Here is a 25,075-nt window from a genome sequence, read left to right as displayed (position 1 = left end):
AAGTGCAAAGATGCTGAGATACAGCTGAGAACGCCCCTCTTGACCCGGACAAATGAACCAAGTTTGCTTTCATAAGATCAGTAAAAGCTAACTGATTTTTATGGGACGTGTCACATATGTGTTGGAAAACTTTCAAATTTTATATTGTTTTTGGTATTCTGAAGGACTTTTAGAAGCCCTATGGCTGATAGGGTCCCAGCTAAGCTCTACACATGTTAAAAAGTGACACCTCTTCAGTAACTTCATAGTCCAGGGTTCCTGTCATCAAAGAAATTCCTAGAGAAACTCCCAGGACTGTTGACAGGCTTGGTAAAGGGAATGGACTGGGCGGACAGTTTGCAGGCTCCCTCGACAAGCTGGCGTTGAAGGGAGCTGGTGCCTGGTGCCAGTTACTTGCAGTTAGTCTGCATGCAGCTGTGCCCACCGTAGCATCAGTGTTGAAGACATGCTTCTGCCTGTCACCACTGCCAATACCAAATAACTATGTTCATAAAGTTAACACGCCAGTCACATGGTACTTGGTGGGGGTAATCAACACAACATCTTTCTTGGGAGTAATAAAACAAGTGTTGGGGTACGTCAGTTTATTGATGTGCTGTAACCACCACAGACACGTTAACCAGAGGACTTGATTCAGAATCCGTCCAGAACCTGGGAGCAGGCGGGAACACCGTGACGACAGATGACAGGACAAAACCGTGGTCAATCTGCAGGTGTTTCCATCAATATTTCAGCACGTGATTTCTCCTGGTGACGTAATTTACTGTGAACATGATTTAGTTAGTCTTCACTTGTTTATTTTTATCACAGCTGTTATAAAAACTTAGAGTATTCTCTCATAAAACAGGAGGTACGCTTGTGAGTTCAGGACTTTCGCTGTAGGCACAGCTTGCACGTGGCTGTCGCTGATGTGAAACCACTGCCCTTTGGTTGATTCCATTTCAAAATCTGCCGAGGAGACGGAAAATTAAGTGTAAATGGAACGGTTCCCGTTCTTCACTTTTGGGTTTGCCACGTGTATGCCAAGTTACCAGAACTGAACGGGCTCACCTTGGGGGACCTCCCCGCGGAGAACAAGGTCAGACAGACGAGTGTTTGCCATTCTCGCCTTGGCGTAGGCAGTGTAGTGCCCGGACCTCATGGTACCGCTGTGCTCCACGACTCCGTACAGGGAGTACAGCACGCTGGTGCTTTCTTCAGCTACATTCTGTAGAACCGGACAGGACCCAAGTGTTAGTTCTCGTCACATTTACACATGAAATGTGGGCAGGACAGTTGTGCTCCAGAGGTCGCCCGTGAGGTTGTATCTGACTTCTTCCCCTCACTGAGCCAAGCCCACGCTCCCTACAAAGAGGCCACCCCATGGCGTCGTTTCCTGCCCGAGTTCCTTCAGGAGAGCTGGGATCAAATCATCCCAAAGGCCTCAACCACTCACCCTTGGTCCTGCTAAAAACCACCAGTCACATTTCAAAACATCCAACCCCCCGGGGACCCCTGGGTTCAGTGAGGGGCTGGGCCTCAGTCCCTGTCTAGAGCTGAGGTGGCTCCGTAGACCCGCCCATTACAGGCTGGATGGACGTGGACAGGCGTCTCCAGCTGGGGCCGCTGCCAACCAGCACCCGCCCTCCAGTGGTGCTGTGTACACCCCGCTTTCATTGGTACCCCTATTCACTGAGCTCAATGCTGCTTCACCCCAAATCCAGCCACCCTCCTCAGGGACTGTCCATCAGGCCCTCAGCACTGTCCCTGCCGTTCTTGTTCAGCTTCATCGCTCGGAGCTGTCAGGATTCTGGCTGAAAGTCTAATCTGGAGCACAGCTCTGCCAGCCTCACTTCACCTGGACTCTGCAACCTAACAGGACCCTCCAGTCCCATTTCTTCCTGCCTCTTGGTCTCGTTCCCAGATAAAATCTGTATCTTCAAGACTCACAGTGTAACAGAACAGCAGCACTGGGACCACCTGAGAGCTGAGAAATGCAGATGCTCAGACCCCGCGGGGCCTAGTGATTCCCTGGTGGTTCCAGCGCCCATTCGCGTTCGAACAGACCATGAGCATCACAACCTTCCACCCGCACCACACGGCCCCCACGCCCAGTTTATCACACACCCACCCATGTCGCTGCTGTTGCTGGGAAACCATTGTGCGTGTGGGTGGTACCTTCACGAATTCCTCCCTCCTCAGGTCCTCAGTGTGACTGCACAACCCTGTCACTTGTCCTCGGCTGACCTTCCCAGAAACTGGCCTCACCTCCCCCTGCAGGAAACTGAGGCACAGCCTCGCCTACACTGCACAGGCCTGTTCGCCCTGTGATGCCATGTCCTCATCCTCGGGGTCTTCCCTACATCAAGGACCGTTACCTTTTGTATCTTCAGCTTCTAGGTTTTCCTCTTGACCTCCAAACCTACCAAGTCTCCCAGACTTAAAATGTTCAAGGATCTGCCATTTTTCCTTTTCACAAAGCCTCTTAACGGATCTACCTGCTTTATCCCCAGTATCTCCTGCTGTGATCTCTCTACTGTTTAATCTATACTCCTTTCCAGTCTTGTTCTCTGAAACTCTGACGTCAAGGACACGTGGCCCTTCCCTTGAAGCCTGAACAAAGGGCACTGGCATTTTAGGCAAAAGCTGGATTCCTGATGCCCTGTATCCAAAGCTACCAGCAAAAGTGGCAGTGGCCTACGAACATACTAATTGCAATTCACTACCTGCCATCTCTGAAATCTGCTTCAAGGCAAAGTTTAGATTGGGAAGAGGAATTCCTATCATTCCAAGTTTCGTGGATAAAGTAAAACTTTGGATGTACTTAGACTGGCGTATTTAAACTGGACACAGACCTTCCACCTGGAGATCGACAGCCAGAGCTCTGCATTTACCTCCCAGCTTTAACCACCATCTAGCACTGATGGCCAAATCCTTGCCTCTGCCCTGGGCCTCAAACAAGTTCATCCAAGCCCTTCCCAAAAACGTCTGAAACTCTCTGTGCCCCGAACAGAACCCTTTACCAACTTTGTCCACCCACCCTTTGTGGGTTTCCCACATCAATGTATGGCATTCCCTCTGCCCACACACCCAGTCATTCAGCCAGGCCCCGGAATCTACACTCAACCCCTCTTTCTGGGTCACCCTCAGCATTTATGGGAAGGACTCTTGTCTTATATTGCAGGCCGCCAACTGACCACAAGTCTGGTTAATTTTCCTCCTGCCCTAGTTTAAGCCCAGCACCCACAGATTGAACTCAACAGCCTCCCAACTCGTTCCTCTGCCTCTAGTCGTTTCCTCCTCAAAGCCCAGCCTCCAGGCTTCAGCAAGAACCCATGTAATACACAGATCTTCAATGACCCCCTTCTGTGGCTCCACACTGCTCGCCTGATAAAGCCAGGTTCCTAACTCAGCTCCCCACGCTCCCCAGACCTTGTCCTGTGAGCTCCAGAACTGCTTGCACCCTCCACGCCACCTCACATGGCCACTCCACTCGCCGCACCAGTCCTACTCTAGTGCTGGCTGAGACGCGTCCACTCAACAAAACCTCCCTGGAACCACCCTGCTCTGTGTGCACCAATCTTACCACTGAGCCTCATTAGACAGACTGCCTGTTAGTATGTCTGCTCACCTTTAGTTTTGTGCTCTCAGTTCCCCAGACAAGGTCTGCCACAATAATGGGAGTTCAAAAAATCCTGAACTGAAATAACGCTAACGTTCAAAACCATTCATCACAGATCTTGAAAGTCTGAAGGCACAGAAGGCAAAGGTCCACTCCACTCAGAAACGCTCACCTTCACACTTGGTGAGCTGCTGCTCTATTGTAAGATGATTTCCCTTTGAGGGATTTTCCCAAGAACACTTTACCTACCTTACATTTAGCAGTACAAAAAGGAGCCAAATCTAAGATCTCCGGAAATTTTATGTGTTTGTTAATTTTGCGTAGGTTAAAACCAGCCTGAAAAAGAGGAACAGATTTAGGTTCTTGTCCCGCACAAGCTGTACATGGTAAGGAAACTGCAACCCCCTCCCCCCCCTCCGCCCTCCTTCAGTGTGTCTCACTGACTGAGCTGATCGGTGTGGCTACGTGCTCCTGTGAGGAAACTCAGCGTTTCTGCTTCGGCAATAAGGAAAGCCATGTTAGACCTGAGGTTCTGATGCTTAAAACTGAGCAGAATACTCTTCTGAGAAGCACTCAGCCTCCACTGGGGCCAGCTCTCAGTGGGGCATGTAACTGGTAAACTGGTCTTTTTTAACTTAAAACTAAGGTTAGAGCACAATGCTAACATTACTAAAAAGATCAATGTGAATTCTAGTAAAACAGGAAGAATTGTGCCTAAATCCCTCCTCCTCCTCGACTTGCACCTTAATCAAAACTTTTGTCTTACAAACACATATTTACTTTCATATTTCTTTGACGTTAGAATTAGTAAGTTTCAGGTAACAAATGGGTACCTGCTGAAATCGCTTCAAATGAAGGGTGAGAACAGGAGGAGCGAGAGATATCAACATCTGCTTTTTGGCATTGGTGTAAACATGTTTCTTTTCACCTAAAAAAGAGAAAAAAATATAGCAGTGTGAACATTTTAGAACTCGAAGGCATTCAGTCTGTGATGAAAAAGCCAGAATTGTACACTTTCTGGAAAGGACCAGGTAAATATTTTAGGCTTTATGGACTAAGGACCAATCAAGGATTTTGTAGGTATTTATACATCAGATTAAAAACTGCCGAAACCGGTTTGGCTCAGTGGATAGAGCGTCGGCCTGTGGACTGAAAGGTTCCAGGTTCGATTCCGGTCAAGGGCATGTACCTAGGTTGCGGGCACATCCCCAGTAGGAGAAGTGCAGGAGGCAGCTGATCGATGTTTCTAACTCTCTATCTCTCTCCCTTCCTCTCTGTAAAAAATCAATAAAATATATAAAAAAAAAAAAAAAAAACTTCCACAAATTTTTACTGATGAAACTCAAAATGTAATAAAGTATGATCAAGTCTACTGAAGAAAATAATGTAATTACTTTTGGAGAGAGAACATTTAATTAACTGGGGCTCAGAGTTAGTGTTTTCTACCATAAAATAAACTTTCAAATATTTATGTATGAAAAGCATTTCCCCAGAGACCATACAAAAACAGACGCAGGCCACACTGGACTATAGTTTGTCAACATCTGCTCTAAACAGAATTGTGGCCCTAACCAGTTTGGCTCAGTGGATAGAGCGTCGGCCTCTGGACTGAAGGGTCCCAGGTTTGATTCCAGTCATGGGCATGTACCTGGGTTGCAGGCACATCCCCAGTAGGGGGTGTGAAGGAGGCAGTTGATCAATGTTTCTCTCTCATCGATATTTCTAACTCTATCCCTCTCCCTTCCTCTGTAAAAAACCAATAAAATACATTTTTTAAAAATGTAAAAAATATAAAACAATTGTGGAATCAACAGTTTATTCTGTGTTGACATCTAAATACATGGAAAACTAGACTTGAAAATTAGTTTCAACAATTCTATCTAGCAAGAGTCCTTAAGCATCCCCCGTCCCTGTCCCACTCGCCCAAGCTCCTCCTCCCTCTGAGGGCGGCTGAGAAAGCCTTGCTCCCAGGACCTCGCACTGGGCATGTCCCTTTAGTTAGTACCTGAGGAATTAAAGTGTGGCTTCCTTGTTTCCAACTCTCTATCCCTCTCCCTTCCTCTCTGAAAAAAATATCAATAAAATATATATTTTTTAAAAAGCCCTAACCCATTTGGCTCAGTGGATACAGCGTCGGTCTGCGGACTTGAAGGGGCCCAGGTTCAATTCTGGTCAAGGGCATGTACCTGGGTTGTGGGCACATCCCCAGCCGGGGGCGTGCAGGAGGCAGCTGATCGATGTTTCTCTCTCATCGATGTTTCTAACTCTCTATCCCTCTCCCTCTCTGTAAAAAAATCAATAAAATGTATTTTAAAAAATTAAAAAAAAAAAAGAGATGCTCAATAAATGGAATTTGTTCTTATGCTAAAAAAAAAAAAAAATAAAGTGTGGCTTCCTGGGAGGAAGGAGGTGAGGGCCATCCCAATGCTGGTGGGAAACTGAGGAGCAAGGCAGCCGCCACTCCCCGTCAGGCTCCCGCTGTGACCATGCCCGGGACCGGTTACCCACAGGGGAGGAGTCCAGGACACACTGTTGGGAAGCCCCACAGTCAAGGTCGGGTGATCCGACCTCCTAGTCGAATCTTTAGATGCAGAGAATTTCTGGTGCCATCCAAGTCCTGACACAATGAGCGCAGCAGTGCCCTGCCGATGGCAGCACGTGCCCCACACCGAGTGTGCCTGCTGGGAGGGACCAGTACCTTTTAGGTTTGCCTTTGGTGCACCCCACTGTCTCCGGGTGCACACTTCACACAGCAGCTTGTTGGCATCTCGGAGCTTCTCGTTCTGGGTGAACTGGTATAAGCAGTGCTGGATGGAGCACTCGTCAGCACTGGACGCGTCCCTGTTCGCAAGGGTACAGAAGGCAGTTTCTGGATCTTGGCCCACACACTCGTACAGTGTGGTCCCGGGAGCGGGGCTGCCGTTCAGAATCTCCAGACGGATGTCGTCGGGGTGAAGAGCAGCATCCAAGTGCAGGTTCTGGAAACCCCTAGAAATGTCCACTTCCCCACCGCCCCCCGCATCCAGGCAGGCACCGTTCAAACTCCCGGGACAGTCAGTGGGAGAAGATGATAAAACCTCCAGGTCGTTATCTACACTGACACTTTTCACATCTACGTCCTCTGTGAATTTTTGATTGTCAGTTACATTTTCTATCACTTTCTCTTGGCCATTCAAGTCATTCTGATTAACACAATATTCTTTATTTATAACTTCCTCTTGTGAGATATGGTCGGATTTAATATCCACTTCTCCCTCAACTGACATTTCAGTCTCACACTCATTATCTTCAAGATGGTCCAAGACACAGACATCATTTAAATGAAGAACTTTTCCTTGAATTTTTTGTTGCCTTCGCTGGCTCTGTGTAAAAAGCATAAAACATTTTTTTAAAAATTGAGAGAGAGGAAGAGAAAGAGCATACATATACCACATCAGGTTCTCTTGCTTATTCATCAAAAATAAAGTTGATAAGGAAGCATTTATTCCCAAAACTGATCCTAAGAGTTCCTTTACTATCAGGGATCAAATAAGTTTTGAAGAAAAGGTTTTTGACTGAAAGCAGGAATAAACTATCACCAATCAGCAAACCACTGTCACACTAGGGCAAATAAAAATGTGCAGGATGTTCTAAGAGGAGTGCTCTGCACAGAGCAGTAGACTGTTATACCCTCTAGTGACTTTACACAAAGCGTGTCAAACTCGCGGCCCCAACGAATATTTTTGTGGCCCAGCCAATATAACGATATGTAAGAAACGTTTTAAAAATTTTGTAACTTAATTTTTACAATATCCTGTTATACATAATTATTAACAACGAACTATAATGTTCGCTAATGACTAGTGATTATAATCGTGTTGCATTCATTTCCCTTACACACTGTACGCGCAGGTGCACCATTTCCACTAATACCAGCAGCCAATATTTTAGCAGCCAGTGGCCATGTCATTCATCTTGGGTTGACTTGTTTGGTGTGCGCAACAGGAAATATTTTGCTTTCAGAGAAAAGAAAAATAGGTTTATTTGCGTTACGCTTATTAATTTGTGCAGTTATTCAGTTTCTGGTAGGTTAATGTTCAAGAAAAATATTAATTTTTATTTAAGTGTTCTATTATTTTATGTTAACGATGACTCATTTATTTCAGCCCTTTGTATTCAGCATGTCTCTATCGAACTAAAGCTACGTTCCTACAAAAACTGAAGCTTTTGTTATTTTGCGGCCACGTAAACTTAAATCTTACATGGCCCATGTGAGCCTTTGGGTTTGACAGGCTTGCTTTACACACACAACTCAGGCTGGTTTCCCTGAGGAGACAGGGCTGCTGTGGACAGAGAGACGGAGGGAAACATTCAGGAAACAAATGTTCCCAAGTCAGGGGAGAAGCAAGGAAGCCTGTGTACAGAGGACTGTCCATTTGCTGCCTATTTCCATGCGGAGGGACAAAGGCCTTTACTTCATCGAGAGTCCCGCCTGAAGACGGGCCACCACCTGGCGGTAACTAAGAGGCCAGGCCCGGGAGGCTAATGTGAACAGAGGGGCACACACAGCCTCCCAGGGGACTCAGTAAGAACAGTCACACCTGGAAGACGTGGCACACGTGGCGTGTTGTAGGACTGTGCCCTGCAGACCTGTATAATTCATTAACCAATGTCACCTCAGCCAGTTCAATTAGAAAAATAAAAATGGGGAAAGAACATAAGTGAATGCTTTAAATGAAACAAAATGACTCAAACATAAAAATCTGCTGAACTTCACTTATATTCAAATAAGTGGAAAATAAGCTGCAGTAAGTTACTATATGTCGCCATCAGACGGGCAGAAATCTGGACGCCTGAGAGCACACTGTTGTTGAGGACAAGGAGAAAACGCAAGTCTCAGATGTTGCCAGTGGGAATATAAACTGGTACAACCTGCCTGGCTGGTGTGGCTCAGAGGCTGAGCTCGACCTATGAACCAGAAGGTCAGCGTTTACTTCCCGGTCAGGGCACAGGCCCGGGTTGCGGGCTCGATCCCCAGTGTGGGACGTGCAGGAGGCAGCCAATCAATAATACTCTCATCATTGATGTTTCTCTCTCTCCCCCTCTCCCTTCCTCTTTCTTAAATCAATAAAAATATTTAAAAAACAAATGTTTGTGTCCTAAATGGAAAGACCAAGAATCTAATAAAGTAGAAACAAACAAAACACAAAGTCCAAAACCATGTGCATAATTTCTAAAAGGAGATAAAAACATCCTTGTATTTGATCATATTTTCCAAAAGAAACTCCAGAGAACACGTGAGCTTGTGAAGTGGTTATGAGTATCATAAAAGGATGGGGGTCAAGAGGACCTGTACACATGAATGTGTTTTTAAAGTTTGGATGTCAATGTTATTTGAATAAATAACTCAAAAAAGTTAAAAATGAACAAAAACTCTTTTAAAGCTGTCCCTTTTCTTGGCATCTACTGGAAGAGGTTTCCAGCGGAGAGCACGCAGGGAACGACCCTGGGACCAAGTGGAAGTGCTGGCTGTAAGCGAGGCCTGTCCGCCACGTCCCTCGACTCACACGCAGTCGTTCAAGTGGGAAACTAGAGGAGCGGCTCCCCCCGTGACGTACCTTGGCTTGCTTTCTGGCTTGCTTCTTTGCTTTTTTCTGCAAGTGCTTGCTTATTCCTGACGGAGCATCATTTCTCTCTTTTATGTAAGTGTCGTTATCTTTTTCTTCCTCGCTGTCTTTATCTTCGTTCTCCATTGTCTTTTTCAGATTTTTATCATTTATACTTTTCTTACCACTCTTAAAATATGGGGAAAAATGGGCCAAAAATAAAATTTCACAACTACTATTTGGTGACTTCATGTTACATAAATGTTTTTCTACTCCTATTTTACAGTAATTGCTTTCCCACAATGTTTGAAAATATACCCGGGACAAAATTTGTTCATCTCAAATACTAAACAGCACTCTTCATATCCTGACAAAACAAGCAAACCCACAGAAAGAAAGGGAAGTCCACAGGGGAGGGCGACAGAAGGCACGCAGCCACTGCATTCAACACAGGCCACAGCCCGATGGGCCTGTCCACTTCCAAGTGCACTTTCTGTCCCCATCATCTCCACGTCCCAATATAGTGTTTCTTTTTATTCATTTTTTTCTTTGTGTGGAAATGACAGTTTTGGGGAAAGAGAAAATAAATTTGTAAGACTTTAATCACTATGTAACAGTGATTAAAAGGACCCCTGATTCATATTAAGTTGAATAATGATTTATCCAAAATTCATACCATGTTTTCTTTTTTCCTACTACTACTAGAAACCAAATTCATATGGCTTAAAACTGAGATGGTCTTTATTAACACCTATGAACTTAGGACTGTAAGGGATTTGTGGATAGTCTTAAATAATGAAAATAAACAACTTTTAGTATGAAGAAAATACATCTTTACATATAAACTAACCAATTTAACTATAAAGAATTCCAACCGCAGTCCCCTCTTTTTTTGTAAAAAAAAGTATTTAGCCCATTCTTCATTCAACTATTTAAGAAAAATTCTTCACGGGCTAGTGATGTACACACTTGGAAAAGGTGACAAGGCTCCCCCATAAAATCCAAACAGGAAAAAGATCTACTTAAATAAAATGAGCTCAACAGTCTTACCTGATCATCTAGAACTGGTAGAGACAAGTCAAGGAAAGACTCATGAACCAAGGAGACCTTAACCAACCAAAAAAGAAAACGTAAAAGGAAGGAAAGGATTCACTGTAAACATCATAGAGTAAGATTGGGGGCGGGGCCTAAGCTTTGAAAAATACAACACTGAGAACTGTGGGTCAGGGAAGCAAAACACGTGACTAACTTCTTCCAACATCAAGAGGCCCCGTGCCAGCAGCGGACGGCACCTGGTGGCGCCGCCTCTGTTTGAAAGCACAGCTGGAGGCTGCTTGGCAGTGAGTCCCCAGCACGACTGCCACTCACCGTTCTGCACTCGTCGCACATGATCGTGCTCGTGAGCTCCCCACCGAAGATGCGGTCCACAAAACTCGGCACTGACTTTTTCTTCTCATAATCTGTAAGGGGGAAATGTATCAATTACACTTACAAAACTAACGGAATACGCTACAACTTCTTAACCTCTCTAGCCCTAAAATTTTACTTCTTAATTTCCTATCTCAGACTTGTCTTTCTCTATTCATAAAATTACCATGATTTTATTTTTATGCTATATAATCAGCGGCATATACTGCACTTTTGAGCACAACAAATTCCACGCTGTCACATCTCATGAGACGAAAAAGTTCTCCTCCAAGACCTAGTCAGTGGAAAACAAACTGTGCAAGGCAGGGAGACGTTCTGTTTATCTGTCCAGAGAAGCGAGCAGACAGCGAGGCTGGACGACACTCGCTCTTCCAGGCTCTGATATCTCACACTCGGCAGCAAGCTGGGGCAACGATGCACGTCACCTGCTTTCTGGTGGCTAAGACTGAGCTCCACTTACAACCAGAGCAAAACAAACAAAGAAAAACCTTCAGGAAAATGTTTCAGACAAAATTCTTTTATTTTCCTATGTTCTAGAAATAATCTTGATAAATTTAGTATAAGGGAACATAATCTTACTACCTGGTCACCCCTTTTTCTAAATAGATGGAATTTACATACTTTATTCAAATAGCAGATGTCAATTTATACAGAAACACATGTTGTGACAGATAGTGACAGCAGGAGAGTCCTTCTGTGACCAGCCAGGCCCTAAGGGGCACCACAGAGGCAGAGAGTTGCTATCTGTTGATTCTAAATTGTGGTTTACGATACAGTAGCCACTGGTCTTGCAGGCATTTAAATTAAATTAATTAAAATTAAGTAAAAATAAAGACGTAGCTCCTCAGTTGCACCAACCCCATTTCCGGGACTCAGCACCCAGCGGGGGCGACTGTGGCGACAGGAGGCAGAGAAGAGTCCCGACCTCACAGAGCCCCCGAGACAGACCGGTGCCAGGTCTCTAACTGCCACACAAGTCAGAGCGACGTTGGCTCCATGATAATAAACCAGCTAATGCCAACTCACACAGACAAGCGTACTTCACTGATTACTGCTGACTAGAAGTTTAAGCTTTTGAAAAATCAAATTGTGATGTCATCTTAGCTCTATCTTTGTAAATGTCACTATAACATTGCATAAAAAGAATACATCAGAAATTTAATTTCTGTAAAATATCAATCTTTGAAGTATTGAACAAGTTTTAAAGTCAATGGTGGTAAAGAGAAAGTATATGTTAATAACCGGATGCAAAGTACAGGTGCATCTGCACCTAAGGGCAGAGGAACTAACGACAGTGGTTTAGTTCAAAAAGTCAAACATTACCTTTCACTTTATTTTTTAGTTCTTCATCCAATTTTTCAGTAGAATTACCAAATGCTTTAAGAATTCCTTTACTCACTCTCTAAAAGTAATAAAATGAATATATGCATACTATTAAATTTAAAATTTTATAATTATTTTCCTTAGAAAATATGTGATCAAGTCAAGAAAGTGATCAAGAATTAGCTCTCCAAACTTACTGAATAAAAATTAATATTTCTAAAATCACATTTTCAAAATTAATTCAAGGAGCTAACAAGAATTCTACTTATAAAACCACTAACCCATAGAAAAGGCACTGTCTTATAATTTCAAAATTTTAACCTACTCAAACCAAAGCTTTCAAAACAGGCCCGTCTCCTTTGCAGAGACCACTGAGCTGCGTCCTAGAGGCAGGACGGTTTGAGGAGCCACAGGGACAGACTCCAGCCAGACAGCCCGCCTATCACTAGGGGACTTGAGGCTTCCTGCAGCCTCGCTCCAGAACCTAGGAGCGAGGGGCCGGTAACTGCGTCTACCTTGCAGAATGGCTGTGAAGACTAAGCTATTCATATGAAATACTAAGCACAGAGCTTGACATAAAATAAGAGCAAAATAAATATTAGTTATCACTACATTATTACTATTATTAATTATATTCACATCCCCAAGTACATTACTTTCCATCCTGGCAAGTAACAAAAACTTTAAAATGCAACAAATGTCCCGACTCATACAAAGTGAGTTAATATATAGTGAATCTTCACTTAACGTTGTCTAGATTCTGTGACTTTAAGCAAAACGACATATAACAAAACCAATGTTACCACCCGCTCATCGATATAAAGAAGAGTTAAGCCCTAAGGCTCATCAACGTGATAGCAACACAACACGGACAACACGTGAGTCATTACTCGAGGCCACTGTGCTCCCGACTCGAGAGGCTGTGCAGAGTCCCACCCAGAATCAGAGTGAGGCGCCGCGGTGGGAACGAGAGCTGGCGGTGCTGCCCGGACCCCAGAGCACAGACCATCGCGAGGAGGAGCACCATCTCTAATGCTCATCATCACTGATGACTAAGCCAGACTGAAAAGGCCGGTGCAGGAAAAAACCTTTCCGATCCAGTGGCCTCAGTAACTCCTTTCACTGCTTTAATGCCCCTTAAGGTACCAAACGACAGCAGAGCTAGTGAGATGAGGTTATGAAACATGCTGACTTGATGTTCTTCTGCTCTCATCCCGTCCAGTAAGTACCGGAGCAGCTCCTGGCTGTCTTGCTGCTGGTAGCCTTTGAAGCGCACTGCTCTACAGAAGACAGGGAAAGACAGAGAGAGAGGAAAGTGATGACGAGTCCACAAAATGTGAAGCTCTTTTTACGAAAGTCTTCGGATCATATCCCAAATCTCGATGTGCTGTGGTTTCTCAAAATTTCTGTTTAGTCTAACAACACCCTTGGCAGATTTCACTGTCACATAAAGCACATGTTCTTTACTCCAAATGCAACAGACGGTGCTTTAATGGATGCACTGGGTTGGCCCTAGTGCTATGAATTTGCATAGAATTTCTCAGCATCTGACTTAGGCACTGAAGGCACACTCAACGCAGATACTCACTTCTTACAGACCTGGGAGAAGAGTTCCTTAGGTGTCACAATTCCCTTTGAGGTCTCTTGCATCTCACTGAGAAACTGGCTCATGGCCAAAGTAAGAGGGCCCGGAGGCTCAAGGTGAATTTCCAAGGGCTCCTGAAGACGGGAACAAAAAATACTCTCTTCATTCCAAACTAGGAAGCATTTATTTTAGTGAAATGTACCTTGTTAACCTACAGTACCAATGTGCCTGATTGAGCTGTCTACTCAAAAGTTCAAAATACACATCAACAGATGTAGAAAGTTTCTGGTCACAAGACTGTTTTATGAAGAATTCAGTTCTACTGGTTTAGTTTTAGATGATCAGGGACTTAGAATACTTAAGAAGCAAAAGACCTAATGCAAAAGGTGAAATTCATGCGGCTACACTTTCGTATGCCCAGGGCCACAAACATCCACAACATTCCCAAGAAGGAAGCCGCACACGAGAGCACAGCAGGACACAGCAAAGCAGCAGCAAGAAATGGGAAGGCTCCTTATACTTTCTGTTAGTGGGAAAGTCATTAACTTGGTAGCCTAAAACACAGCAAACAAAAATGATGAAAATGAGCACTAATGCTTTAAAATAACTTAAATATGGATATTTTATGGATATTCACAAAGGAAAATTCGTGATTATAAGTAAAATTTTAAAGTACATACTGTTAGTGCCAAGTCAGGTGGTTCAATTTTTACAATGGTTCCAGACATTTTTACTTCTTTCAGTAGTTCTCTTAGCACTGGTGTTTGTGACAAATTCTAGAATGTAGGATGGAAAAGGAAAGTTATCTCAAGACAAATCAACCATTTGATCCAAACACAAAGTCACTCCCCACATTGCAGTCTCAACTCTCTATCCAGGAAACAAGCAGCGGATGCTCTTCTGCCCACTCTCCACGCTCATCGGCACTTCAATTCCCGGCACAAGCAGCTCCACCACCCACCTCCACCACGGCTCCTGCAGCCCATGCACCACCGCTCTGTCCTGGGTTAGCCCGTGCCCACACCCCCGCACCAAGGGCAAGTCCGAGGGCAGGGGTCATGCTTGTTGTGAACCCGACTGTACCCTTCAGCAGTGTTTAACTGGCATGCAAAGTAAGCACTTCCTTGAGTTTTCTTTGAAAACATCGGAATAAATTACTTAGGGCGTAAAAGCTCAATACTGGAAGTAACAAATAGGGAGATACTTAATTTTCATAGGAGGAAAATTAACGCTGGCACCTGCATAACTGCATTGAAGAAACACGTGTTTCCCAAATTACTGAGTCCTTTCACAGTTATTTGAGAAGTATAATTCATGGAAGTTTCTTTAGCCATGTTTTCCTTTTTCTCTCTCTCTTGTTCATTTTTACTCTCCTTCTCTAATTTTTTATTTTCAAGTTCAATGCTACCATTATCTTTTGCTGCTTTAGAAAAAAAAAAAGAAAGAAAAAATGATTTAGCAAAATGTGTAATATAGCCATATCGAATGCAAATTTACACTGAGGATGAAGTACTAGAGTTTGTGAATTTTACCCACTATCATTATTTACCACCTGCTTTTTAAATGTTTTCTAATAAATATAAGTAAACTACCATTGAGAAAAACCAATAAAGTAAAATATTCAAAACTGAGGTGAGCATTAGTCTGACAAATAAAACCAAACAGGATATGCTTTTGAGCAACAACCCCTTCGTTAATGCACAAAGTTTTCTTTGTTAATGCACAAATGAGCATATCTTACCTTGTGCAACTGGAATACAGAGCAATCAAGTAAAGAATGTAGACATGAAATAAAATTTGTAATGAATTAAAAAACGCACCCTGAAGTTAGGAACAAACAATTCTGGCTCTGCCAAAGATACTTCTGTGTTTGTAAAAACCTGCACAAACTTAAAGCTTAAGGATGCACAGCACCCAATTAATTTAATTATGTGTGAAAAATACCTGAAAAGTACCTGGCCTTTTGAAGAATTTACAAGTATTTTACTTTTATATCATTCAAACAAGATTAAGTTCAGTCTAAAGCAGGTCGACTTTGCCCTAGCTGGTTTGGCTCAGTGGAGCGTTAGCCTGTGGACTGAAGGGTCTCAGGTTCTATTCCAGTCAAGGGCAACATACCTGGGTTGTGTGCTCAATCCCCAGAAGGGGGATCAATGATTCTCATCACTGATGTTTCTCTCTCTCTTTCCCTATCCCTTCCTCTCTGAAATCAATAAAAATATATACTAAAAAAGTAATTTAAGTCTTAAAATAAAATAAAGCAGGTCAACCTTAAGCCCCTGTGCCGGGAGGGCATGGGAACAGGGCGTGACTGCCCCTCAATGAGGCCAGACTCTTCATCACATGGGACGAGGTTACTTCTGATTCCCTTCTAACTCTAACACCTTAGAATTATCTATGTTTTCAGTTTTAGATCCTTAAACCAAAAATAGGTTCATAGTGTAAAGTCAACCATAATCAATATTACTCACCTATATGCAATACTGGGTAGTCCAGTAAATTAATCAAATATTAGCAGATATATAAGTCAACATCACCGTATCTGTTAAGGCACCAATGATTTTTTTACCTGATTCTGGAGCTGTAAGATGGGCTTGTTTCCTAACATAATCAACCACCTGACCCAATCGGTTTGAACTGCAATACTGGACCTCATCATCACATAGGTAACACCTGCGTCCCAAAGACCACAGAGAAAAAAGTGACAAACTAACAACCAAAAGGGGCACAAATTATGATTCCTGGAATCCAAAGTGTATAGCCATCAAATTATTCTACTAATAAAATAAAAAAAATTAAAATAAAGCTTGTATGTTTTCTTACAGAAGACTGTCCATATTAAACTCTGGTTTACTATTAATAACATTAGCCCAAATTATGGCTACATATAAATACTGTGAAAAATATCCCAAACAAACATAGTACTTGAAATGGCTACTTATAACATTAAAGTCACAAGTTTTCTCTACACATATTTCAAAGTACAAACCTACATCATCAAAATTAACAAATTTTATAATCTATAATAATAGAAGCATCATATGCAAATCAACAGAACGACTGAAGAGCGGAATGACCATCCAGACGACCTTCCGGACGAAGCCAAAGCTGTGAAGGCCTACTTTTGCACGAATTCATGCTTCGGGCCTCTAGCTGTCAGATAATGTTCCGTGAACATTGCTGTGTAAGTGGCTTTTAAAGATGTGAAAATTATTGTCGTGTAAAATCACTGCCGAAGTTTTACTCTACCCTGTCGATCTGGAATTTGTTCTTGGTGTCCCAACTGTTAAACTGGAAACAACCTACCATACGCTCTACAGTATCACAAACAAGAGAACAGGACGAGGGCTCTAGTCTCCTGCACGCTACAAGTGCTGTGCTAGTGCAATACTAAGGAGAAGCTTCTCCTAACATCACAGTCTCCAGCCTTCTGTGAGTGGTGGCTTTAAACAAACACAAAAATGTTAACTTTCTTGCTCCTTAAACATTTCAAATGCCTCCCTTCTCAACGTCCAGCCAGGAAGCTGAAACTCACCAGACACTCCAGTTATCCAAACTGAGCACCAGACAGTGGGGCTCGGACCTCGGCGTCAGGTAGTGCTTCAGAGCGTGCTGCTCCTGCGAGTTCCTGCCGCAGCCCTAGGGAACCAGCATCGTCAGTCTCAAGGCCACAGAAACTCACCCAAAGAGGAGGGAATGCATACTGTGTAGTGAACAGGAAGTGGCTCGAGACATTCTGCCTTTCTCATCATTTTGAAAACACAACATTAGACTCTAAAGAGTGGATGTTGTGAAAACCTAGGCGTGGAGAAAACCACGCAGTAAGACTGCTCCCTCCCGCAGCCTGCCCTCCAGTCCCCACCAAGCTGTGCCAATGCAGCCATTCACTGGGTCTGCTCTGGACTCCGTATCAGCTTCCTAAATAATATTTTTCTAACTTCAACCTTTTTGTTCACATACGTATCTTTTCAGTTTCATGTTCATAGAACAAAGCTCTGTTCATATACTTAATTCAAAAATTATAAGTTGCTCTTAAACTCCTAGTCAACAAACCTGACACCCTCTGACCGAACCGAGCTCTCCAGGGTTAAGTCCATCCTTCTCCTGTCCACGTACGTCTACCAGCTAACACACTCGGCACCTTCCCAACCAACAGCATCTTGTTCCCGTGACTCCCTTCGCGGAATCCTTTACCACAACTGCCTCTGCTCAAATCCCACCCAGGCTTCAGGATCCCGCTCCGAGGCGACCTCCCTCAGAAGAATTGTGCTTGTCCTCCCAGAGGAAAATATTACGATCTCCCAGTGAATGCTCTCCTACCAAATATGGTGTAAATCCTGGTGGCCTTCCTTATTTTCCACCTTATATTAAAGGTGCTAACGTGCATGCCCATCCTCCCCTGAACTGTAAATCTCGAAGGCACAAGAAATGAGTTTGTCTTTCTATTATCAAAATTATCTAGAAAATGGAAAGTCAATAGCATTAATTGAACAAATGAGATTTTTTTTATGGTTCCAAACTCAAACTTTTCTTTTTCTTCTTTATTGTTGAAAGTACTACAGATGCCCCCTTACTTCCTCTCACTGACCCCTCTATCCCACACCCTCCAGGCCTACCACACTGTCCTCTATGTCCATGGGCTGTGCACATATGCAAGTAAATGAGAGATTTTTACCCACAAGATCTAAAGTCTTACTCGTAAAAGGACATGCGTTTCCTGCCTGCAGCTGGTTGAGTCACTGCTAAGAAATCCATGTGGACTGTGCACCTGCCTGCACCAGGCCAGCTCCCATGGACAGCACTGCAGCGATGGGTCCTGTTCCCAGTGCAGCTAAAAATATACTCTGGAGGGGAACTACCTGTCAGTGGCTTCTAACCCTATAACTATGATATAAGACACTACTGATCTAGTTTATCCCACTCAACATTTAATTCTAAAATGAATTAAATCTCACATTAATTTTGTTAGTATCACCATCAGAAATCAACTGAAACACAAGAATGAAAGAGTTTAAAGAGTTTAAATTTAAAGTAGCAAAATATATTCCTGCTCACCATATGTATTTAAGAGGTTCAATGAAAACCTTTCAAGTACAAATAAATGTGTTCTTTGCTAACAATCTTTAGAAACTGTCTGACCATGATGGGGCCGCACCATTCACCGATCAGAAAGGCTAAGGAAGAAACACTGCGACAACACTAAGCACTGCCCCGACGCGGAGGACGTGCACCCCTCGCGCCGGGGCGGGAACATGGGGGGCACAGCTGTCCTGGGGGACAGTGAAGGACCACATGGCCCAGCCGCTGGCTCCTGAGCACACTTCCCAGAGAAATGAATTCTTCAGTCCACATAGATACTGGTGCACAGCGTTTATAGCAGTGTTACTCATAACTGCCAAAAATGGGACCAGCCCAGACAGCCTGCAAAGGTGCGCAGTGAAGCAGCAGCAGTTAAACCACCCACCACTCAGCAGTGAGAACAGACTTATGATACACAACCTGGATGAATCTTTGGTGCTTATGTAAGAGAAAAACCAGTCCCAAAATGTTATATACTAGATGGTTTCGTTTATATAACATTTTTTATTTTTATTTTTTAATGTTTTTATTGATTTTTAGCGAGAGGAAGGGACGGCGAGAGATAGAAACATTGATGAGAAACATCATTGATCAGCTGTCTCCTGCACGCCCCCTACTGGGGATCAAGCCCACAACCTGGGCATGTGCCCTGATCTGGAATCAAACCAGTGAGCTCTTGGTTCATGGGTTGAAGCTCAACCACTAAGCCACACCAGCCAGGTTGTATAGCATTTTTTTTTTAATGTTGACAACAGAGTAACTTTTATTTTATTTACTTATTATTTTGTTGTTGTTGTTAATCCTTACCCGGGGATATTTTTCCATTGGTTTTGGAGAGTGGAAGAGATAGTGAAAGACAGAAACATCGATGTGAGAGAAACACATCATCAATTGGTTGCCTCCTGCATGAGCCCTGACCACTGTCGGGCCAAGGAGGAGCCTACAACCAAAGTACATCACCTTGACCAGAATGGAACCCAGGATCCTTTGGTCCACAGGCTGACGCTCTATCCACTGAGCCAAACTGGCTAGGGCTCTACAGCATTTTTTAAATGATAAAATTTTAGAAATGGAGAACAGACTAGTAATTGCTTGGGGTTGAGGGGAGGGACAGGAGGAGGGAAGAGTGTGGTTATAAAAGAGCAAAGAAGAGATCCAAGTGATATTGGAATCATTCAGTGTTCTCTTTTTTTTAAACTTTTAAATATACATATATTTCTATTGATTTCAGAGTAGAAGGGAGAGGGAGAGATAGAAATATCAATGATGAGAGCGAATCATTGATCGGCCACCTCCTGCACGCCCCCTACTTGGGATCAAACCCAAAACCTGGGCATCTGCCCTGTGACCTCGTGGTTCATAGGTTATCACTCAACCACTGAGGAACACCGGCCAGGCCCATTCAGCATCTTAACTGTTGTGGTGGATACAGAGGTCTCTCTCTCCAAAACAAAGAACTCAGGAGATCTGATTAAGATTGATGGATCATATCAACGTTAATATACTGGTTATAATACTGTATTAGTTTTGTTAAAATGTTACCACTGGGAGAAACTGGGCAAAGTGTACAGAGGTATCTCTGTATTATCTCTCATACTGCATTTGAGTTTATAATTACCTCAGTAAAATTTCAGTTGAAAAGAAATTGAAAAACAAAGGTCTCTGCTCATCTTCAAGCTTCATGGCAGGCCTGGCTCGCAGCCCCGTTCCTAACCGACACAGGTGACTATGGGACACTGACCTCTAGTGCGTGCATACCTGGGAGCTGTTCGGCCACCCAGATACCCCCACCCACAAGACCAAGGTACTCCCTTCTCCCAGCTGCCAGGAATGTAGCCTGCTGACAGCTCACAGCTCGGTCTGTCCATCCTCGGGAATTATCCCGAGAAAGGCAGCTGGCTTGGCTAAGGGTGGCCCCCACCCGACCTGTCCCACATCCAAGGACTGGTCTATGCACAGGTACCAAGACCACGGCTCATCCTGCGGCTAGCTGAGGCCCTGCAGGTCTGCCCCTTTGCTCTCCCTCAGCCTAATCCTGCCCCCCTGTTTTCCTGGTGAAGAGCCAGTGCAAACACACCCCAGGAAACCACCTAAATCTCACAAACCCCAGTCCAGGCCCCTTCTCCCTAGGGCACATGGCCTATGCGAGCTGGCATCCTGCTCACCACCCTGTACTTAGGTCACACCTTCTAAAACAAGGTCAGTTTGTGCGATCCCCACTGATCACACCACGCATACCTGATGGCCACATTTAAGACACAGCCACACGGGAGGGGTTCCTCCTGTTTCTTCTTCAGGTTTGTCTTTCACTTTATTGTCTGTCTTACAGTCTTGGCAAACATTCCATTCCACATTCACTAACGCCTTTTTCAGAATACTTTGTTCCAGTCCTTTTCTAATGTGCCTGCACACAGGTTCTATGAAAACAAGTAACACACGAGTGATGAGGTAAATACAACTTTCTCAGAGAATCACAAAGTTTACCTTTCATTTGAACTTCAAATATGAACTTACTAGGTACAAACTGTTAGATAATCTGAGCATCAGTTGATTACGTGAGAAATCTGGAATTTTGCTATTTTTGTAGTCCTAAATACATTCACTCTCTCTCCCCCTCTCCCGTCCTCTCTGAAATCAATAAAATATATTTTAAAAATAATTTTAGAGGATCAAAGTGTACATTATTATTCTGTAATTTGCATCTCCTTTTTTAAAATTGACTTCAGAGAGAAAGGGAGAGAGAGAAACATCAAAGATGAGAGAGAATCATTGATTGGCTGCCTCCTGCACGCCCCCTAGTGGCCATCAGCACACAACTGGGGCCTGTGCCTTGACCTGAATTGAACCTGGGATCCTTCAGTCTTCAGGCCGACGCTCTATCCAATGAGCCAAACTAGTTAGGGCAATCCCATTTTTACACATTAAAAAATGTCCATTTACAGACATAAAATCACTTTAAAGGTTCAATTGGGGAAATATACCTAAAGATTCAGAAGAATCATCAACTGGAACAATTTTTCCCTTTATCCGTTTCTTTCCCATGTTGGCACTTCATGGATTACTTCCTGACACAAAATAATAATCTAGGAAACAAGATAAAATTAGCTTGATAAAAAAAAGTTCATTTATGCTTTTCTGAGACAGTAAGAGAACTCAGCCACAGGTAACACTTTACATGTTTATCACACACTATAATTTATAAAGACCATTCACATATATCATGTAGTTCTCAATAAAAACTGTGAAATAGAGAGAATAAATAGTACTACACCAGTTTCTTAGCTTAGGAAACAGATTCTTAGTCAGGTTAAGAGGTTTTCAATAAATGTGAAGGTCAGGAGAGAACCCAGGTCTTCTTACCAAGACCTGAAGTCTCAGCACGTGACACCATTTGGATTCAACGTCTCACTAAGCACGTGTGGAATGCTGCTGGCACCCAGACGATGTCCTTCCCTTCTAGGTTGCCTTCCTTCCTTTCTTTAAAACATATTTGTATTGATTTCAGAGATGAAGGGAGAGGGGGAGAGAGAGAGACACACATCAATGATGAGAGCGAATCATTGACTGGCTGCCTCCTGCACGCCCCACACTGGGAATGGAGCCCGTAACCCAGACATGTACCATGACAGGGATTTGAACTGTGACCTCCTGGTTCATAGCTTGACGCTCAACCACCGAGCCACGCTGGCCAGGCTAAGCTTCCATTCTTAGCTCTGAGGTCTATGCAAATTAAATCGATAATTTCTCTAAGAAAAATTATAAATAATTCTGAAAACAAACTATTAAAGGGAGTTAGAAAATTTGCAAAATAATTACCAGGCCAAATACAAAACAATGATACATTGTTCAGCATTTTCCACACCAGGATTTCCTATATGAATACTACCCTATATGGATATTATATGATAATTTACTATAATTGCATTGTCAAATATTTATATACTAGTGGCCCGGTACATGAAATTCATGCACATTAAAAGGGAATTAATTAGAGGAAATATTTTAATATTGCTATTTGCCCTTTCTCTATAATAGAAGTGTCAGAGATGAAAGAAAATGAGTAAAATATGTAAGACAATCTCCCTCCTGTTAGAGTCTGGGGCATGCCATGGGACCCAGAGTCAAGTTCCCATCCACCCATGTGCACCTCGAAATCGTGGGAGACCCAGACCCGGCTGGCCTCACCCCCATCAAGCCCCGCAGGGCGGGGGGGCGCAGCCTCAGGTCCCCCCTCAAGCCCTACTGGGAGGGGGCCCGGCCTCAGGTCCCCCGGCCCCAGCGAGAGGACCATTTGCATATTAGCTCTTTATTATACAGGATTATATAGGATTCATATTATAAAGTCAGTTTGGAATACTAGGACAAATCTAGCTGCACATCAGGTCTGCACCTCCTTAGGCAACAATGCAAAGTTAGTAAATATGAAAAGTGCTGAAAGTACATACAGGTCTATATAATTTTAAATAATAGTAATGATTTTGAAAAGTTGCATTTAACATACATTACAATAGCTTAGTGTCAAAATCACTGACTATCTGACCTGGCATGCTCACTAGAATTCTGATTACATTAGTGGAGAGTAAGACTTGGATCATGTGTTTTGAAAACACTTCCCAATTAATTCTGCTACTTAGCTGTCACCATGTCTTGTCTTAGAATCTTACAAGTATTCCTCTTTTAGCTCTTAATGGGTTAGTGTAATTAAAGGTAATTCAAAAGGCCTGTACGAAAAATTAGTACATCAAGTAATTGTTAACCTTTACAAAGATAATCTAAAATGTAACAAGTTTACAAAGCAAATAAACTAACAAAAGAATACAAAGTATACAGGTATATATAATACAAGGTATATTTTATGTATGCTTTCTTGACCTAAAGATAACATTTAACATAACTTATCTAGAACTGTAGATGCTAGGGGAAAAAATAGCACTGAAGTTCTTGCCTCCAGTCACTCCCTCTGACCCGCTGCATTCTGCACCAGAAACATCTTCCCATGACGCCATTTCCACCACATCCCCCTCCTGACGGCAGCATTCCCCAGGCCCCAGTCCGCACTCCCGGGCCTGCACCCAGGTCCTGCCCAAGCTGCCCCCGAGGCGCTGCAATCCCGACCCTCATGGCTTCTCCTTTGCTCTCAAAGCCCTTTCAGGACCACCATCTCATTGGCGTTCACAGCTCCGCACACGGAGCATTTCACTAAAGGAGGAAACTCAAAAACAAGATGACGAAGGACCACAGGGCGTCAGAGATGGAACCCCGGGCGACCCTTCTCCCCCCGGCAGTCCCTGGTGCCCGCCGCTGCAAACACCTCCCTCTGACCGCGAGCTGGGGCATCTCCACCGGGACATGTGCAATTTCTCCGCCGGGGACCTAAAGCTCTGGGAAAGGAGCGGTTTTCGGCATCGCCTCCGAATTGCCCAAAGCAGTGTTAGCAGGTCCTCAAGAAACACTTCGCGCGTGGAAATACCTGACGCACTAGGGCTGATGACAAGGTGCAGAGGTACGTCCAAGAGAAGGAAGCAACCAGTGGAGGAGGTGCCGTCCGCCGGCGACGGCCGCGCCCTAGGAAGTGCCTGGAGGGAAACCCGAGGGTGAGCTGCGCCGGGACGGTGCGGGTCCCGCCTTCAATGCCGCGGAAACAGCCCCAGTGACATTCTGACACGTGTGCGGGGCTCTAATGAGTCAGGAGGCGGCGGCGCCGTGGGCACCGCCAGCTGTAAAACAGCAAGAAACCTCAGTAAGCGCGGCCGGCGTGGCTCAGGGGTTGAGCGCCGACCTAGGAACCGGGAGGTCAGGGTTCAATTCCCGGTCAGGGCACAGGCCCGGGTGCAGGGCGTGCCGGAGGCAGCCGGTCCGTGATTCCCTCCCGTCATGGATGCTTCTCTCTCTCCCACTTCCTTCTTCTCTGAAATCAATAAGATCAATAAAAACACATTTCTCTAAAAAGCATGGAAGCGTCTGGACTGCTGTCAGCAGGTCTGGACCGTGGCGCCGAGTTTGGGGTCCGACCCTGGAGCACAGGGTCTCCGAGGCGACGGCCCGCTTCCCCAGCGCCCCAGCCCTCTCCCCGCAACGGCCGCCATCCTCGGGAACCGCGGGCCCCTGGGGCGAGGGGGCCGCCAGCACCCACAACTCATGGGGCAACTCCTGGAAGTGACAGGACGAGGACGGCGAGGCCGCGGCGCCAGGCGAGGCGGGGACCCGCGCTCCGAGCGAGGTCGCGGCGCAGAGAGCGAGGCCGGCAGGAGACTCGCGCCCAGGGCGCAGGAGGCCGCGCGGCCAGGCCACGACTCACCCGCGGCGACGGCACCCATCCCAGCGCTCCTCGCGGGCCCCGCGCGGCCGGCTCCGTCCTCCTTCCCTTGGCGAGTAAGAAGCGACGGAGCGGAAGCCGGAGCGGTCGGACAGCAGCCGCTTCCGGTGCGCGGCCCTGCGGTGCGCATGCGCGCGCCTCGCGCCGGAAGTGCAGTC

The 25,075-nt window shown here is 44.6% G+C and overlaps 1 protein-coding gene across 4 annotated transcripts; it reads right to left on the bottom strand.

The window, feature by feature from the left end:
- Positions 1-70: 70 nt before the first annotated feature.
- Positions 71-25,041, bottom strand: USP16 (ubiquitin specific peptidase 16). 4 transcript variants are annotated; one of them, XM_081085503.1, is made up of 20 exons: positions 24,900-25,041; positions 24,072-24,318; positions 21,962-22,078; positions 21,583-21,684; positions 20,840-21,018; positions 17,058-17,161; positions 16,092-16,195; positions 14,761-14,942; positions 14,203-14,298; positions 13,526-13,656; positions 13,130-13,217; positions 11,938-12,016; positions 10,555-10,646; positions 10,237-10,293; positions 9,199-9,375; positions 6,300-6,963; positions 4,435-4,529; positions 3,851-3,937; positions 1,051-1,207; positions 71-948 (listed from the first exon to the last, which is right to left on the bottom strand). In XM_081085503.1, exons 4-20 carry the CDS (start codon positions 21,641-21,643, stop codon positions 824-826), a joined length of 2,478 nt encoding a protein of 825 aa, XP_080941629.1. In that variant the 5' UTR covers positions 21,644-21,684; positions 21,962-22,078; positions 24,072-24,318; positions 24,900-25,041; the 3' UTR covers positions 71-823. The 4 variants fall into 4 exon arrangements, with proteins under 4 accessions (XP_080941629.1, XP_080941627.1, XP_080941626.1 ...); XM_081085501.1 differs by lacking the exon at positions 24,072-24,318 and having other exon boundaries at positions 14,761-14,945; positions 24,900-24,977; XM_081085500.1 differs by lacking the exons at positions 21,962-22,078; positions 24,072-24,318 and having other exon boundaries at positions 14,761-14,945.
- Positions 25,042-25,075: the final 34 nt, after the last annotated feature.

The sequence above is a fragment of the Myotis nattereri genome (assembly GCF_964212035.1).
Source record: "Myotis nattereri genome assembly, chromosome: 3".
In the NCBI taxonomy this organism is placed as follows: domain Eukaryota; kingdom Metazoa; phylum Chordata; class Mammalia; order Chiroptera; family Vespertilionidae; genus Myotis; species Myotis nattereri.
Note: the sequence above shows the minus strand (reverse complement) of the source record. Positions and strands in the feature narration are given on the sequence as shown.

What these genes read in the sequence shown, in the direction of transcription:
- USP16 (XM_081085500.1), bottom strand. Translation starts at nt 21,643, where the DNA reads ATGGGAAAGAAACGGATAAAGGGAAAAATTGTTCCAGTTGATGATTCT. An exon ending in GTCTTAAATGTGGCCATCAG is followed by an intron (nt 17,162 to 20,839) that starts GTATGCGTGGTG and finishes CTGGTTCCCTAG; the next exon opens with GGCTGCGGCAGGAACTCGCA. An exon ending in TGAGAGCAGAAGAACATCAA is followed by an intron (nt 12,017 to 13,129) that starts GTCAGCATGTTT and finishes TATTACTTTTAG; the next exon opens with AGAGTGAGTAAAGGAATTCT.